The sequence below is a fragment of the Labeo rohita genome, chromosome 8 (genome assembly GCF_022985175.1).
Source record: "Labeo rohita strain BAU-BD-2019 chromosome 8, IGBB_LRoh.1.0, whole genome shotgun sequence".
NCBI classification, from domain to species: Eukaryota; Metazoa; Chordata; class Actinopteri; order Cypriniformes; family Cyprinidae; genus Labeo; species Labeo rohita.
The window spans coordinates 36,111,563-36,129,481 of record NC_066876.1 but is presented as its reverse complement, the minus strand read 5'-3'; the positions used below and the strand labels follow the sequence as shown (position 1 = coordinate 36,129,481).

The 17,919-nt window shown below is 34.4% G+C and overlaps 1 protein-coding gene and 1 long non-coding RNA gene across 2 annotated transcripts in view; both read right to left on the bottom strand.

Annotated features, from left to right (window-relative positions):
* The window catches only part of asic1a (acid-sensing (proton-gated) ion channel 1a), a 42,251-nt gene extending 31,656 nt beyond the window's left edge, over positions 1-10,595 (bottom strand). The window contains exons 1-3 of the mRNA XM_051117145.1: positions 10,387-10,595; positions 7,275-7,688; positions 1,985-2,180 (exon numbers count right to left, since the gene is read on the bottom strand). Of these exons, the coding sequence (XP_050973102.1) occupies positions 1,985-2,180; positions 7,275-7,651 (573 nt within the window). The 5' untranslated portion in view covers positions 7,652-7,688; positions 10,387-10,595. The remainder of the gene's footprint in view (positions 1-1,984; positions 2,181-7,274; positions 7,689-10,386) is intronic.
* Positions 10,596-14,268: 3,673 nt separating this feature from the next.
* LOC127169643 (uncharacterized) lies at positions 14,269-16,683 on the bottom strand. The gene is made up of 4 exons (XR_007828262.1): positions 16,578-16,683; positions 16,398-16,429; positions 15,341-15,410; positions 14,269-14,669 (listed from the first exon to the last, which is right to left on the bottom strand). It is a non-coding gene; the product is annotated as an uncharacterized LOC127169643 (long non-coding RNA).
* Between the last annotated feature and the right edge of the window lie 1,236 nt (positions 16,684-17,919).

The window sequence follows — 17,919 nt, the reverse complement described above, 5'->3', positions numbered from 1 at the left end:
GGAAACGGCATTTTCACTTTGGAGAGCGTTTTCAAAAAGCTCAGTTTTCCTTGACCAAAAACGCAGTCTCAGTGTGGACAGAAGGCCAAAACGGAGAGAAAAAGTTGCGTTTTCAAACGAAAACGTGTTAGTGTGGACATGGCCTCAGATTTACAGATGCACCTGTGCCTTCTGTGCACTTTGAACTGGCTTATATTTTGTATATTTAAATATTTAGAATCAAGTGTGAAGCATTTTGAATTATTGCGTGTTAACGATGACAGCCGTGTTGCAGTTGTGCTTAACTTTTGCTTTCTTGTGTTTATGTTTAGAGTTTTGCAAAAAAAGTGCATGAGATCTGCAAACAGTGTCTAAACTTGTTTAAGGTTTTGCAGAAAGAGTTATTTATGTGACAAATTGGTTTAGGCTATTGAGAATTTGGTTTAGAGTATGGGGTTTAGTGTTTTTTACAAATGTGAAAAACTGTAAAAACCAACCGCAACTTTTAAACTATGGGATTATTTTTGTGCCAATAAGAATGAACGTAACTTTATAAAACTGAACGTAACTTTCCAAGAAACGATCAAAAATATGCCACTGCAAAATAAGAAAAACACAATGAAAATGAAAAAATGAACTCAGTCGCACGAAATTAACATGCTCTTCAAATATGCTTCATTCTTTGTTAATGATTTTCAAAGAATCGTTTCGCGAATCATGGATTCTGAATGCGTTGCCACAGCTTTCGCTTACGCTTCGCAAATTTTCGTTTGCTGTTTTGGCACAAACCTCTCGTGGGGGCGGGCTTAACAGCGATCTACTCTGATTGGCTAATGAGCTTTTGATGGACAGTTGCTCTCTGACCTGGAAGCACAGACGGTGACGTCAGTGGCGCACATATTGCGGTGTGCAATACGTCGTGCTTTGTTTATAGAAACTATCAGAACTGTTGCACACTGTACATGAATAAAACTTTTATCGATGTTATTGATTAACGTTACTTTAGCAACACGAACTTACTTCAAGCTGCCCTGAGGGACAAGCTGAGGTGGAAGATGATGCTGCTCCGTGTCTCTCCTGGGAGCTCATCTTTAGAAACTAAGAGACGACCGTAGGTGAAATACTAATAACATTAATACTTAATATAAACAAAGCACGACGTATTGCACACCGCAACAACTTTCCAATATGTGCGCCACTGACGTCACTGTCTGTGATTCCAGGTCAGAGAGCAACTGTCCATCAAAAGCTCATTAGCCAATCAGAGTAGATCGCTGTTAAGCCCGCCCCCATGAGAGGTTTGTGCGAAAATTTGCGAAGCGTAAGCGAAAGCTGTGGCAACGTATTCAGAATCCATGATTCGCGAAAACGATTCTTTGAAAATCATTAACAAAGAATGAAGCATATTTGAAGAGCATGTTAATTTCGTGCGACTGAGTTCATTTTTTCATTTTCATTGTGTTTTTCTTCTTTTGCAGTGGCATATTTTTAATCGTTTCTTGGAAAGTTACGTTCAGTTTTATAAAGTTACGTTCATTCTTATTGGCACAAAAATAATCCCATATTAAACCATAGTGTATAAATTAAAATTTAAAAACACTGATACTCACACAAAGGGCGTCCTGCACGCAAACTTGACTGAATTGCTAAACCGAACAGCTCACGCCATCCTTATACTTGAGACCTGGTGTTACCATGTTGCCGGACACATAAAAGAAAATGGTATTTTTGGTGCTTTTTGTTATTGTTGCGAAATGAAAGCCATAAACCAACTCAACAGCGCAATGTGAACCCTGGGAAATCTCGAGAACTACAAACTTCATTTCCAGCGGCGTAAATGATTGGACTGTCAAACATCACACCCCAGCATTTGGATGAAACCTAGAAAAAGCCTCCAGCGCACCGGGAGACTCGCATCAAATAAATACGCCAGGGCCGCAGAATGGGACTTGAAGTGAAAAGAGCTCAAAGAAATCTATCACTGCGCATCTCTAGAGTGCCTCACCACGCTGAAGTCTTCGGGTTGACACGGCGAACCTCTGAACTGGCAAGAGAGCAGCATGTCTTTCATGTCGTGTCCTGTTCTATTATAGAACTCCCACATGTTGAAGGGTCGCGGCTTGAAGGAGCGAAAGTCTGCTTTGCTCTTGAGAACCTCCATCACGCTTTCTTCAACCAGGTGAGCGTCCCGAATCTCGTGTCTACAGAGACAGACAACAACAACAAAAAAAAGAAGATGAGAGTACACTCTTAAAAATAAAGGTTTTAAATAGGTTTTATTGCCATAGAAGAAAGATTTTGGATTCCCAAAAGATTTGATAAGGAACCTTTAGTGCAATGAAGAAGTTTTATGGATATTAAAGAATTTATTTTTAGCGTTTAATTGCCAAACGTAAGGCGTAATGCATTGGTCTGATATTGTTTTTTTAATTAACTTTTTATTAAGAGACTCCCTGTTGAAACATACAGCTTACGATGTAGTCCAAACCAGTTTCCAAGGGTCAGGATGGTCTGGTTTTATGGTTTTAGAGCAGTTCTGTCAGCTGGTCAACATGGGAGACCAGCTAAACCAGTTTAAACCAGCTAAGGGAAGCAAACCAGGCTGATTTAAAAGCTGTTTCCTTTTCAGGTTTGTTTGTTTGTTTGTATTTATCTATTTATCTATATATTTTATTATTAAAATCAGCAAGAAATAAAAAGTCATATCTAATTTCAAAATGCATGTTATTCCATTTATTATGAATTATTCATCCATGCATACGTTTTATTTATTTATTTACTCATAACTCATACAACAAAATGTCATAACTCAATCTCAGTGAAATGACAGAAATTAAGACATCTTTAAAATATCTTTTGTGTTCCACAGAAGAAAGGACGTTATGCGAATCAGTGTTTTATTGTTAACTAAAATGGAAATAACTTTAACTGAAAATACAATATTTTATGAATGAAAAAAAACATTACAAAATTAATTAAAAAAAATACACAACCAGTCAAAAGTTTTTGAACACTAAGAGTTTTAAAGTTTTTTTTAAACAAGTCTCTTCTTCTCACCAAGCCTGCATTTATTTGATTCAAAATACGGCAAAAGCTGTAATATTGTGAAATATTTTTACTATTTCAAAATAACTGCTTTCTATTTAAATATATTTTAAAATGTAATTTATTCCTGTGATCAAAGCAAAATTTTCAGCATCATTACTCCAGTCTTCAGTGTCACACGACTCTTTAGAAATCACTCTAATATGCTGATTTGCTGTTCAAGAAACACATTTTATTATTATTATTATTATTAAAAATATTTAAAACAGTTGAGTAAATTTTTTCAGGATTCTTTGATGAATAGAAAGATCCAAAGATCAGCATGTATCTGAAATAAAAAGCGTTTGTAAAATTATACACTACACCATTTAAAAGCTTACAGTTAGTATCATTTTATTTATTTATTTATTTTGGGATTGAGGTTATAGAAAATAATACTTTTATTTAGCAAGGATGCTTTAAATTGATCAAAAGTGATGATAAAGTCATTTCTATTTCCGATAAATGCTATTCTTCTGAACTTTCTATTCATCACAGAAACCTGAAAAAAATCTACTATTATTATTTCTTCAACATAATAGTAATAATAAATGTTTTTGAGCAGCAAATCAGATTATTAGAATAATTTCTAAAGGATTATGTGACTGGAGAAATGATGCTAAAAATTCAGCTTTGAAATCACAGGAATAAATTAAATTTTAAAATATATTCAAATAGAAAACGGTTATTTTAAATAGTGAATATATTTCAAAATTTTTACTGTTTTTGCTGTACTTTGGATCAAATAAATGCAGGCTTGGTGAGCAGAAGAGACTTCTTTAAAACAACATTAAAAATATTGGTAGTGTAAGTTAAAACGAAAATGAAAATGGAAAATACAAAAATAAAAAAGCTAATTAAAAATATTAATACAAATTAAAATTGTATATAAATAATCCTAAAATAAAACTAGGATGTATGTTACATTATGGAAGAAAAGATTTATTGCAAAATTATTCTTCTTTGTTCTGTGTTCCACAGAAGAAAGGAAGTCGGGTTTGAGTAAATGATATAAAGGTGCTATACAAATAAAGAAATGCATAATTTAGAAGTAAAAAACTCTAGACTAAATCTCAGTTTGACTACACTCACAACTGAGCCCAAATAATGACAAAAAGTCAATATTTATTTTGCGCCTTTGATGCAGCAAAGCTGTGCATGTTCTGTTCAGCCGTCCTTTCAGGAAGATGAATAGTCAAGGTTAATTCTCTGTAAACATGTCGAAAAGTGCCACACTGGACCGAATACAGAGAAAGAGACGTGTGTGTGTGTCACTGTGCAGAAGCACTTGGAATGCAGAAGCAGGCATGACTGAAGTCCAATTCAAACCCACATCACATCACAGCTGCCGGGTGTTACAACACTGCAGTAACTAAATCACGACTTCCTGATGCCAGATGGAAGCGGATACTGATGCTCATGCCAAAGATTTCATTTCACTTAAACATTTTAATACAGGAGCTGCACCTCAGCAGTCCAGAAAAGAGTGATTGTGTGATCTGACGTTACACGGTCAACGTGCCACACTATTAAAAATAAAGGTTATTGGCATTTTTGGTAGCGTGAACGAGCTTTAGCATCCAGTGAACCTTTCCGCTCGACAAAAGGTTCTTTATAATGGAAAAATGTTCTGTAGATCATTAAAAGGTTCTTAAAGGAATAGTTCACACAAAAATGAAACGTTGCTGGAAATGTCTTCACCCTCAGACCATCCAAGACGTAGATGAGTTTGTTTCTTCATCAGAACAGATTTGGAGAAATTTACTGTAGCACTGCATCACTTGCAGTGAATGGGTGCCGTCAGAATGAGAGTCCAAACAGCTGATAAAAACATCACAGTGATCCACACGTAATCCACACCACTCCAGTCCAGTCCATCGTCTGTGTGTTTATTGGGGAAAAATATCTTCATGATGAGTTTATTTAATTTCAAACAATTGTTTCTGGCTAAAATATAATTCCTCTATCAATAGTATTGCTTCTCATCTGAATCAGGAGAGAAAAACGCACAGATAAAGCAATGGTAACCCAGCTCCAAATAAATATGTTGGTAACTTTGATGTGAGAGGACAACAGGGGATGGACTTTTTACTGGAGGAAGCGATATTGTGAATTATTTTGGCCAGAGGTGACAGTTTAAAGTTAAAAACATCTTAAGGATGGATTTGTTTCTTACAAACATGCAGCTCTTCGTTCACAAGACATTAACTGATGGACTGGTGTGGTGTGGATCAACTGTGGATTATTGTGATGTTTTTATCAGCTGTTTGGACTCTCGTTCTGACGGCACCCATTCACTTCAGTGAGCAAGTGGTGTTATTGTTTTAAAAGTGGACTTCTCCTTTAATCTGTCAAAATTCTTTCTAACAGTTAAAGGAGAAGTCCACTTCCAGAACAACAATTTACAAATAATTTACTCACCCCCTCGTCATCCAAGATGTTCATGTCTTTCTGTCTTCGGTGGTAAAGAAATCATGTTTTTGAGGAAAACATTTCAGGATTTTTCTCCATATAATGGACTTCACTGGTGCCATGATTTTGAACTTCCAAAATGTAGTTTAAATGCGGCTTCAAAGGATCTAAACGATCCCAGCCGAGGAAGAAGGGTCTTATCTAGCGAAACGATTGGCCATTTTTTTCGAAAAATAATAATTTGTATATTTTTTAAGCACAAAAGCTCATGTAGCACAGGCTCTGGGATGCGCGTTCTTGAATGATTCGTTCATTTTGAATGGATCTTTAATGTGACTCGGGAAGAATGAGTCGTCTTGGGGAGTGATTCGTTCAGTTGCGCATGCAGGGTTTTTCGAGTCTTTCGTTCATCTTATGGGGCTGTCACGTGATGAACGAACGACTCAAACCCAAAAAAAATTGTCAGATAAGAGGTGAGGTGAGCTAATCATAGACTAAAGACCCAGGTAAACAATGAATGAATCTTTTCTGTTTCTTCTAGCATTATAGTTTTGTCTTGTTTGTAGTGTGATCAACGTTTGTGTAAGCAGTAGATGTGTCAGGGAAGTAACACGTAACATTTGAATTATATTTTGCTAAAATGAACTAAATGACTCGAAAAAAAGATTCGTTCATTTTTCTGAACGAGACTCAAAGGTCCGAGTCGGTAAAATGATCCGAACTTTCCATCACTACTACGAATCACGTCTAAGTTCATCATCTGTGTACTCTGGCTCCAACTTCAGAATCGTCCGACATCGTTGTAGCTTCTTGTTTGTAAACAGCGTTTGACTTACTTGCACTTTCTTAGTCTTTGCGCGTTTCGCTTTGTAAACAATGGGTCTGTAGTACCGCGTGACCTTTCGACGTGATTCAATAGTACGTAGCGTCGTGAACGCACATCCCAGAGCCTGTGCTACACAAGCTTTTATGCTTAAAAAGTAAACAAATTTTTTTTTTTTGAAAAACCTGACTGATCGTTTTGCCAGATAAGACCCTTCTTCCTCGACTGGGATCGTTTAGAGCCTTTAGCCGCATTTAAACTACATTTTGGAAGTTCAAAATTGGGTCACCAATGAAGTCCATTATATGGAGAAAAATCCTGAAATGTTTTCCTCAAAAACCATAATTTCTTCACGACTGAAGACAGAAAGACATGAACATCTTGGATGACAAGGGGGTGAGTAAATTATTTGTAAATTGTCGTTCTGGAAGTGGACTTCTCCTTTAACTGGTTAAAATGCTAAATTTCTCCAAATCCTTTCTGACGAAGAAACAAACTCATCTACATCTTGTAAGGCCTGACAGTGAGTAGATTTCAAATTAAAATTCTCATTTTATGTGAACTATTCCTTTAAGAATTGATCACTCAAACGTTCTTTGGGGAACCAAAAATGTTTCTTCTATGGCGTCGCTGCAAAACTCCCTACTGGAAGCTTTATTTTTAAGAGTGCACTTTCCTCGATTAAAAAATGAACAATAATCAGACTGCATCTTTCAATTTGCCAGAAAAGCACTTAGGATGCAGAGGCAGGAGTGACAGACATATATACAATATCGTGACTTCGGCATCAGGGACTCCCTAGAGCCCTGCATTTTCATTTCCGCTCCTCAAGTTCAATAAAAGCACGCTAATCATTTACACTCCGATGTGCTTGTGCGTTCATGCGGGGAATATGAGAGCATAATCTACTGAGCGAGTGACTCATGCTCATTATTAAAACTTAACCACGGCCCTCGACTGATACACATTCACCAACCTCGAGTTCAGCAGCGCCAGCAGCTCGCCCGCGTGGTACAGGTCGTTGCGTGTGATCTTGCTGAAGCGGATGGAGTTGAGATTGCAAATCGTCACTGCTGGGAAAACCATCACGGGCGTCGTGATCTCGTCCAGCTTGGTGACGTGAGGGTACTCCAGGTAGAACTGAATGCGGTCGACGCAGACGTACATGAGAAAAGTCAATGAGCTGAGGAAAAACACCACCCAGAGGCAGCATTTGGCTGTGATCTTCTCATAGGAGAAGATGTGAGAGATGCCGTGTAGAGTCGAGGTGTGAGCGAACACTTGGAGGGGAGGAGGCTGGTCGTAATCAATGTCCATAGGTTCCACTTTAAGATCCATCACTGATGTCTTCATCGCACAGTTCTTCCACCGCAAGGCTGTGAAACTCTCCCTAAGACGTTAAGCACAGAGAGACACGTTTTACATCAATAGTTCTTGTGATCGTAAGTGAGTCATCATTCAGCAAAGGCGTCATTTTGGGATGAAACTCTATTAAGCTGGACTGGAAACTGTAAAGCTGATGGTTAAAATCCCACAAGGGTTGATGCATGAAATGTCACTGCATGTTTTCGACAGTGGTATTTTAGTTTTAAAATAGCTTTGATATTTTAAAAATATAGTTTTATATTTCTAGTTAATGTTTTAGCAATTTTGTTACCTGCTTTTGTCATTTTAATAGTTTTTATGTTTATATTTATCTTTAATTTATTTGAATTTAAATATATAATTTTAGTACGTTCCAAGGCAACATTTCTAATTTTTATCTAAGATTATATTTTATTCATTTTCATAATATGTTAATAATATAATATTTAGTATTATTAATTTACCATTATATCTTTTTTTAATAAGCTTTTATTTTTAATATTTTCAGGTTTCATTTTTAGTTAAAGTTAAGTTCATATTTAGCTTTAATTTGTTTTTATTAAAGGAATTTTAGTACTTCTAGCACTCCAAGACAACATTTAAAATTTTCATCTAATATTATATTTTATTCATTTTTATATTTTATTAACATTACATTATTTTATTATTTACTATTATAGCTTTTTTGTTTTAAATGAGCCTTTCAAGCAATTTTGGTACTTCTAGCACTCAGATTCAAAGGGATCTTTTCATTTTTCATTTTTATCTAATAATATATGCGATTAATTTTCATATTTTATTAATATTATACTATAGTATAATTATTTACCATTATAGCTTTTTTGTTTTAAATTAGCTTTTATTTTTAATATTTTCAGGTTTCATTTTTAGTTAAAGTTAAGCTTATATTTAGCTTTAATTTGGCACTCCAAGACAACATTTCAAATTTTCATCTAATATTATATTTTATTCATTTTTACATTTTATTAACATTATATTACTTTTTTGTTTTTGACTTTAATTTTTATAACATTTTTAGTTTTTTTTAAATTTTTTAAATGAGCTTTAATTTGTTTTTTAATTTTTATAATATTTTCAAATTTTCATAATATTATATTTTTTATTTTTTAAGTTTTAATAAATTTGTTATATGCTTTTGTCAGGCTTATATTTAGCTTTAATTTATTTTTATTTAAATAATTTTAGTACTTCTAGCACTCAGATTCCAAGACAACTTTTTAAATTTTAATTTAATATTATATTTTATTCATTTATTATACATTTTTTATAGTGTTATTATTTACTATTCTAGCTTTTTTGTTTTAAATGAGCTTTTATTTTTTATATTTTCAATTTTCATTTTCAGTTCAAGTTTTAGTCATTTTGTTATATGCTTTTGTCAAGCTTATATTTAGCTTTAATTTATTTTTATTTAAGTAATTTTAGTACTTCCAGTACTCAGAAACTTCTATTTTGGGTGTGATTAGTTGAGATTAATCATTTGACAGCACTAATTTTTCATTTTTTCAGTTTTCTTTTTAATATTAGCTAGTTTTAGTCATTTTGTTATATGTTTTGTAATTTTTATAGCTTTTTAACATTTATATTTAGCCTTAATTTATTTATAAGTAATTTTATATTTAAGTAATTTTAGTAGTACTTCAAATTTAGTACCTCAATCTAATATTATATTTTATTCATCTTTCATTTTCATATTTTATTAATATTATATTTTATTCATCTAATATTTCATATTTTATATCAGCCTTTATTTCCCAAAACGATTTTTAAGTTAGGCATTTAGTTTTAGTTTTTATTTCACATCACAGACAATAAATGATCCTGTTCACTATATTTTAAGTTTATGTTTTGCATGTAATATTAATATTTCATTACAGCTTCAGTTTAATGAACAGAAATGCAAATATTTTTGATCGTTTTATTTTTAAAGAACAATAACACTAACTCTAAGAAGTAAAATGACTAATTATCAAACACAATGTAATCTTAGCATCTCCCTAAAAACATACTGGCTATAACACAGTATCAGGGGCCTTCACTAATTGGTCTGTAATCAAAATGCAGGAAAATTAAAACATAATGTGTTAGTATAAGACTCTGTACATCAACCCTTCTTCTCTGTATATAGTTCGAACACCTACAGAAAGCTTGTAAAGGGCAATTTGCTGCCTACGCCAAGTTCCCAATAGCATTTAATTATAGTCTACAGACCATCTGACAGGAAAATCTCATAATCAGAACAACATATTGCAGCCTAAAAACAAATATGTTAGCATAAAGACAATTAAAGCCCTTTTGGCATTCATTTGTGAAATTGTTTTCATAACAATTAAGCAGGCACCTATTCTCACTAATGTAATAAAAATAATATAGATAGATAGATAGATAGATAGAAACTCAAAAGCTACACATCTGGATTTAAGTCAAGACGATTTGGTGTGAAATGTGCTTAATTTTCATTAAAATAATTCCACAACTCAAATGGTACCAAAAAATCTTCTCATTTTAATTTTGGGGTGAAATGCGACCCGGACATGTTGTCCTGAGATTCACCTTTCGTGAGAAACACGATCTCAGGTGAAACGCGCCAAATCACGATTCGATTTTTGTTGGCGCGTTACATTGTGTCACTCAACAGAATCCCACAGACAGTCAAAGCGAGCGACAGTGATTGTAACAGCGGCGTCACTTGTAGCGTTTACCTGAAACACTTCAGAAAGATGCTGGACCCGAAAACCGATGCTAGTTATCCGAACATTTCTCCGGCGTTCGTGCAGAAATCAGCCGATCCCGCCGTCCATCCGACAGATTGATGGAAAGCCATATCTGTGATGAAATGATGCTTCGTGCGCTGGATGCTCCCGAGCGACGATCCTGGCGCTCTAATGGCTGAAGCCAAGGATCGTGAGTGTGTGAAAGAGAGCGGGGAGAGAGAGAGAGAGAGTGAGTGGGCGGGAGGGAGTTTTGTGGGCGTGAACCCACAGAATTACGAATCCATAGTACTAGAAAAAAACGTACTACAATCCTACCATGTTTTTGGACATGTACCATGGTAATAGGAGATTTTCAGAACTAGTACCTACTATGGCAATGTCATAAATTACATGACAGCATCCAAAGTACTGCGACTTTACCATGGTTAATGATGCAGTAATGGCATCAGATGGTAATACTATGATACTGAAATCCATGTACCATGGTACCTACTCCATGGTACATCAGAGTAAACCAGGGTACTATAATTGTACATGTCTAAAATATTACGCTAGTATCATAGTACCATGGTACTTTTTGGACAAAAATATGTAAGTATAGCCGATTTTGTTAATTTGACATATTTGATACTTCATAGAATAGCATGTAAAGACCATGGTACTTTTCAAACGTATTTTCCAAGTATAGTAGTCTATTTTGTTTATCAGACATGTGCCATGGTAATACCTTGTTGTTTTATGAGGTACCTTGTATTATGTAAATACCATGGTGCATAAATCTAGTCATTTTTAACCATTGTATTTAGTACTTTATTGAATACCATGGTAATACTATGGTACTTTTGAGTACATTTTTGTAAGTATAGTAGCCTATGTTGTTTTTGTACATGTACCATGGTAATACCATGGTATTCTATGAAGTACCTTGTATTATGTAAATAGCATCGTGCACAAATATAGCATTTCGGTACCATATAGTACTTTATTGAATACCATGGTAATACTATGGTACGTTTGAGTACATTTTTGTAAGTATAGTAGCCTGTATAGTTTTTGTACATGTACCATGGTGATACCATGGTATTCTATGAAGTGCCTTGTATTATGTAAATACCATGGTACATAAATCTAGTCATTTTTAACTATTGTATTTAGTACTTTATTAAATACCATGGTAATACTACGGTACGTTTGAGTACATTTTTGTAAGTATAGTAGCCTATGTTGTTTTTGTACATGTACCATGGTGATACCATGGTATTCTATGAGGTACCTTGTAATGTGTAAGTACCATGGTGGATAAATATAATAATTCAGTACCATTGTATATAGTAGGTGCTTTATTGAATACCATGGTAATACTATGGTACTTTTGAGTACATTTTTGTAAGTACAGTAACATATGTTGTTTTTTGTACATATACCATGGTAATACTATGGTATTCTATGAAGTACCTTATATTATGTAAATACCATTGTGCATAAATATAGTATTTCAGTACCATATAGTACTTTATTGAATACCATGGTAATACTATGGTACTTCTGAGTACATTATTGTAAGTATATTTTTGTACCATGATAATACCATGGTATACTATGAAGTTACTTGTATTATATAAATACCATGCTGCATATATATAGTAATTCAGTAACATAATATATTACTTTATTGAACACCATGGTATACTATGGTACTTTTGAATATATTTTTCTAAGTATAGTAGCCTATTTCTTTTGCTCATGACATGTATCATGGTCATACCATAATATTCTTTGAAGTACCTTGGATTATGTAAATGCAACAGTACATAAATATAGTTATTCTGTATTATAGTATATATCAAATCAAAATCAAAATCAAATCACCTTTATTTATATACCGCCTTTAACAATACAGAATTGTGACAAGGCGGCTGTACAGTATTAAATAGGAAATAGTACATCAACAATGCCAAGGGCAACAGTAAACACTCACTTTTCAGGTAAAGGTAGTTAATCAAATACAATAAAATAAAATACAAAATATTGTGTGAAGATAAGGTGAAGATAAAGTGTCCCCAACTAAGCAAACCAGAGGCAACAGCAGCAAGGAACCAAAACTCCATTGGTGACAAATGGAGAAAAAAACCTTGGGAGAAACCAGGCTCAGTCGGGGGCCAGTTCTTCTCTGGCCAGACACAGAGGACTCACCAGGTCCCGTGGTCCTGTGCCGACAGCCGTCTAGGTGACGAGGTCTTCACTGGGGATCCGTCTCTGGACTAATCTAGTCAATGTGGTCTCCGCTGACATTCAGTGCTGTAGAGGTCGTCTCTAGGTGCTGATCCACCGTCTGGGCTGGGTACAGACTGGATCCGGAGGACTGCAGTGACCGTCTGATCTGGATACGGACTGGATCTGGTGGTTAAGGTGACCTCGGAATAAGAAAGAAACAGACTAATATTAGTCTGTTTCTTTCTTATATCATCAATATCAAAATATATCAAAAATATATCAAAATACCCTGGTATTACCATCTGATAGTATTACACCGTGATAGTATTTTTATAAACAACATCATAAGCACTTTCAGCAGTTTATATTATATTATTATATTATGTTATATTATATTTATTCTCATATCCTGTGTCTGTTCTCTCTCAATACAAGTTTGAGCAAGTATACTGGTTTATACGGGTCTGACCATTGCATGACATCTTCGGTTAAATGGTCACATATGATAGCGTTGCTGCTGTAAGTAAATATTCATTACTTCAGATTAAATATGAATGGCATAGTTTTTGAAGTGCATCCAGAGTGAAATGTTCACATCACTCTGACAGGTTTATGGCTTTGCATATGTGGCTCTGCATATATGATCACACACACACTCACAATCTGTCTGATGTGGTTAAGTCAAAAGAAAGAATGACATTCTGCTCTCTGACATTCCATAAAGCAGAAGTACTATATGTTCAAATACTGGTGCATGTAATATGCTTCATTTCCAGAACGAACACAGCCCCTAATCTAGGTAGAAGACCACATGCACCTCCTAAAACACTTGTTCTCTGTGACAAATGTATCCTGTGGTTTTGCTGCCTCAGCCTAATATTACATACATGCATTATATTCCCTCAGCGCTGTCTCTAATGCATGGTTACACACTACACCTATTTCTCTCTGCTGTCTACTAGGCCAGATGTCGGTTCACATGGGGCCAGTGTAGACAAAAATGGATTTACTTTAAAAGGCATATGTTGTTGTAGGTCAAAGCAAGAAGCTACTGTCTTTTTATTATAGAATTATGTAGCTAAAAAAATCAACATGATCAACATCAACATAAAATAATAATCAAACCTATTAATCGTCTATTTTACATGCTCCTGGTCTAGTTGCAAATGATTTATTAGTGTACATGTTATTCAAAAACAGTATTTACTAGGACATATTAAATTGATCAAAAGTGACAATAAAGACATTTATAATAAAATGTGACAAGAGTTCTACTACAAATAAATGCTGTAGTTTTTAACTTTATATTATATTATATTATAGCAGCAAATCAGCATATTAGAATGATTTCAGAAGGATCACGTGACATTGAAGACTGGAGTAATGATGAAAATTCAGCTTTGTCATCACAGAAATAAATGACATTTTTACATGCAGAACGGTTAATTTAAATTATTATATAAATTATAAATTATAATATTAAATTATAACATAATGAAATATTATTATAATCATAATAATGAAGCCTTGGTGAGCATGAGACTACTTTCAAAGACTTTACAAAATCTTATTGGCCATGAACTTTTGAATAGTATTGTGTGTGTAAATGAATGAATAAATAAATACTTTGATTTAAAAATAAGTCAAAATTTCAAATTATGCCAAGCGTATGAAGTTTATTTGTAAATCAGTTCATTTATGTACAGCACAGTTGAGATCTATGACATGGGCGGAGTCAAATGAACAGATGAGGGCGGGGTCACAGAGTCTCTCGAGTCTTTATATTGGCCTAAATTCCAATGAGCAGTGTAAGCAGCTTTATTCAAACCTGAGACCCATGTGAGAAATTACAGAAGGGACAGACTACGTAGGCTTAGGCCAACTCTGTCTAGTGACGGGCAGATGGATGCTGGTGATTGGCTGGGTGGTGGGAGGAGCAAACCTCAGCCCCGCCTACCCCGTGGGCCCCCATGCTTGTGTCGACAAGAACCCAGGAGAGTCTCCAGAGCCAGCTTCACAAAGGCCTGGAAATTATTGCTTCTCTCCCTTCGGCTGTCCTGCGAGGGGAAGACACAAAGACAGATACCTTGACTGGAAACATACAGCAAGTGCAATAAAATCCAGTTATCCCTGAGAGCAAGATGGAAATGTGCAATCTTCCCTCTCATTTGCGTCAAGATGTTGTGTAGTGTTTCTCCCACACGCTAAATATGGATTAACACTTCATAATAATAATCTATTCTAATCAATCAACAAACCATTTTCTTTCATAAGCCATAAAAAGCATTTTACATTTCAGATATTTTACTGTCCAATAGTGTTTTCATTTTAAATCATTAGGATATTAAGTAAAGATCATGAAAATATTTTGTAAATTTCCTACCATAAATATATCAAAACTTAATTTTTGATTAGTAATATACATTGCTAAAACGCTCATTTGGACAACTTTAAAGGTGATTTTCTCAATATTTTGATTTTTTTGCACCCTCAGGTTCCAGATTCCATCTCGCCCAAATATTGTCCTATCCTAACAAACCATACATCAATGGAAAGCTTATTTATTGTTCATTCAGCTTTCATGTATGTGTCTCAGTTTCAGATAACTGACCATTACAACTGGTTTTGCAGTCCAGGGTCACATTTTTGCTTGTATTTCATGCATAATTGCACATCAGAAATGCCTTTTTGTCTCACTCATGACTTCTATGCTGTTGCCAATATTTACCTCCTTGCTTTTTGGCATCATCTCCTTTCTGATCACCTTTCTTCGGCTGATCCTTTGGACTCTGAGGTTGCTACAGGGAAAAAGGGGGAAAAAATGTAAGTTTAAAAAAGCATTCAGATATTCCAGCTGGGGGTCGACCGATTATCGCCTGGGCAGGCTGATTATCGGTGCCTATATTAAGCATTATTATGATTATCGGTATTGGTCATTTTCAAAAACGATTTGCCAATAAAATAATTTAAAAGCATTTAAAGAAAGTTTTTGTCAGAGCCCTTGTTATTTTGACATTAATTTTATTTTTACACCACATGGTTCAAAATATTAGCTGCTGATCTACTTGATCTGTAATAATCGGCACTGGCATCTGAACTTTCAAAATGTCCATTAAAAAAAAAAAAAAACATTAAAGGGATGTTTTATTTATCATTTTGCAAACATTATGGAAACATGACTTTTGAATGTTCTGTAATAATGTTTCAAAATAGTTTTAAAAAATGTTCCATGAGCAATGGATCAGTAACATTTTTCTGTGCATGTTATTAAAGATCAGAAAACCTTTCTGTTAATGTAACTGAAATAACTTCCAGCTAACAAAATATGTTCTAAGAAAGATTTGCTAACATTCTCATTAAGTTATAAATACGTTATTTCAGAATGATCTCTGAATGTTCAACAGTTTTAAACATTTTTTTTTCTTGGTTATGTAAACATTAGAGAAAACAGTCAGGGAATGGTCCATTTATCATTGAGCAAAAATAAAGGGAATGTTACTTGAATGTTCTCGGAATGTTCTGAAACAAGTAGTAACATTTTAAAAAATTCTTAAAAAAAAAGTTCTATGAACAATATAAATAGAGTTTTTGTGCTAATATTCTGCGAATGTTTAGTAATATTCTATTAATGTTACTGGAGCACTATTTTTAACTTTGGGAGAACATTACCAGAACATTAGCCAACGTTTTCAGAATTGTCCCTGATAGCTGGGATACTGACAGGCATTATGAATTATGCATGTGCAACCAATACGTGCAATAGGTCTGCTGTGGGCAATTTTTACCTTGGTGGTGGATTTCTTGTCCGCCTTGTTACCTGTTAGACATTAAAACATTTAGGACATTACTTTTTCCATGCCTGGTTTAATGTACAACTATTATTTCATGACAGTTTTGCATATTACGTATAATATAAAAATCATTAAATAAAATGTAATCTGTATATTTCATGCTTCAGTATCTACCTTTTGTTCCAGGCATTTTGGCTGCGCTCCAAAGTCTTGTGTCCTTTTAGAATAAGCAGTGCTGAGCCGCTGCCACGGCCCTCATTTATGGACCCGGCCCCTGAATGACTCCATGTACAGGGCCCCTTCGGGAAAGAGCCTCAGGAACAAGCAAAGAGCCCCGTCAGCTGTGCCTCTGCACTGTCCTGCTATGGGCCTCTGCTGAGCTCAGGTGAAATCATGTGTCTGTATCTTTTGTACAGTTGATCCTTTTATTTTGCTGAACACAGATCGATGGTTCGCTCCTGCAGCCTTTCCCTCAATACAGATATAGATATAATTTACTCATTTAGAAATTTTAATACTCCAGTTTGAAATTTAAGACAAAACCGTAGGACAACCGTAGGACAGAGTCTGATCTATTAGTTCTGATAAATTATGTTTACCAGGACAGTGTTGTATCTTTATTATTTAGATGTAATGAAGACGCAACTTAAGAATTATATGTGACCCTGGACCACAAAACCAGTCTGAATTCGCTGTCAAAATTATTGATTTTTCTTTTATGCCAAAAATCATTAGGAAATTAGATAAAGATCATGTTTTATGAAGATTTTTTGTAAAATTCCTACTGTAAATATAGCAAAACATAATTTTTGATTAGTAATATGCATTAGTAAGAGCTTCATTTGGACAACTTTAAAGGTGATTTTCTCAATATTTTGATTTTCTTGCACCCTCAGATTCCAGATTTTCAAATAGTTGTATCTCAGCCAAATATTGTTCTATCCCATACATCAATGGAAAGCTTATTTATTCAGCTTTCAGATGATGTATAAAGCTCAGTTTCAAAAAATTGACCCTTATGACTGGTTTTGTGGTCCAAGGCCACATACTGATATGCACAAAGCAAAATGTTTAGACATATCCAAACCTGGCACAAATAAAAAACAAAGTAAAATAATAAAAGAAAATGTGATATAGGCTAAATTTGATATTAAAAAAATATAAACATATGAATTTTTTTTTTTTTTTTGTAATAATGGAACCTCTGTCGTTAATAAATTATACCCTATATTATGTTCATTGATAAGCCTTGATATTTGTAGTTTGTGAGCTTTTCTTCTGAGACGTATGTCATGCTGTTGAATTTCACACTTGAACACAGAGATATGCCTATTTTGACCGATGGTATATTGACCTGATTTTGTTTGACTGATTCTAAATGCACCAAATTAAATATAAAGACACTGCTGTTTACTGTACATACATGTAAACATCAATTCTCGTGGCCAAGTGACACAGCATGACCTGTCCATTTTCAACATCATACAAGTCATTGGACAGTCCTCATTGCACACGC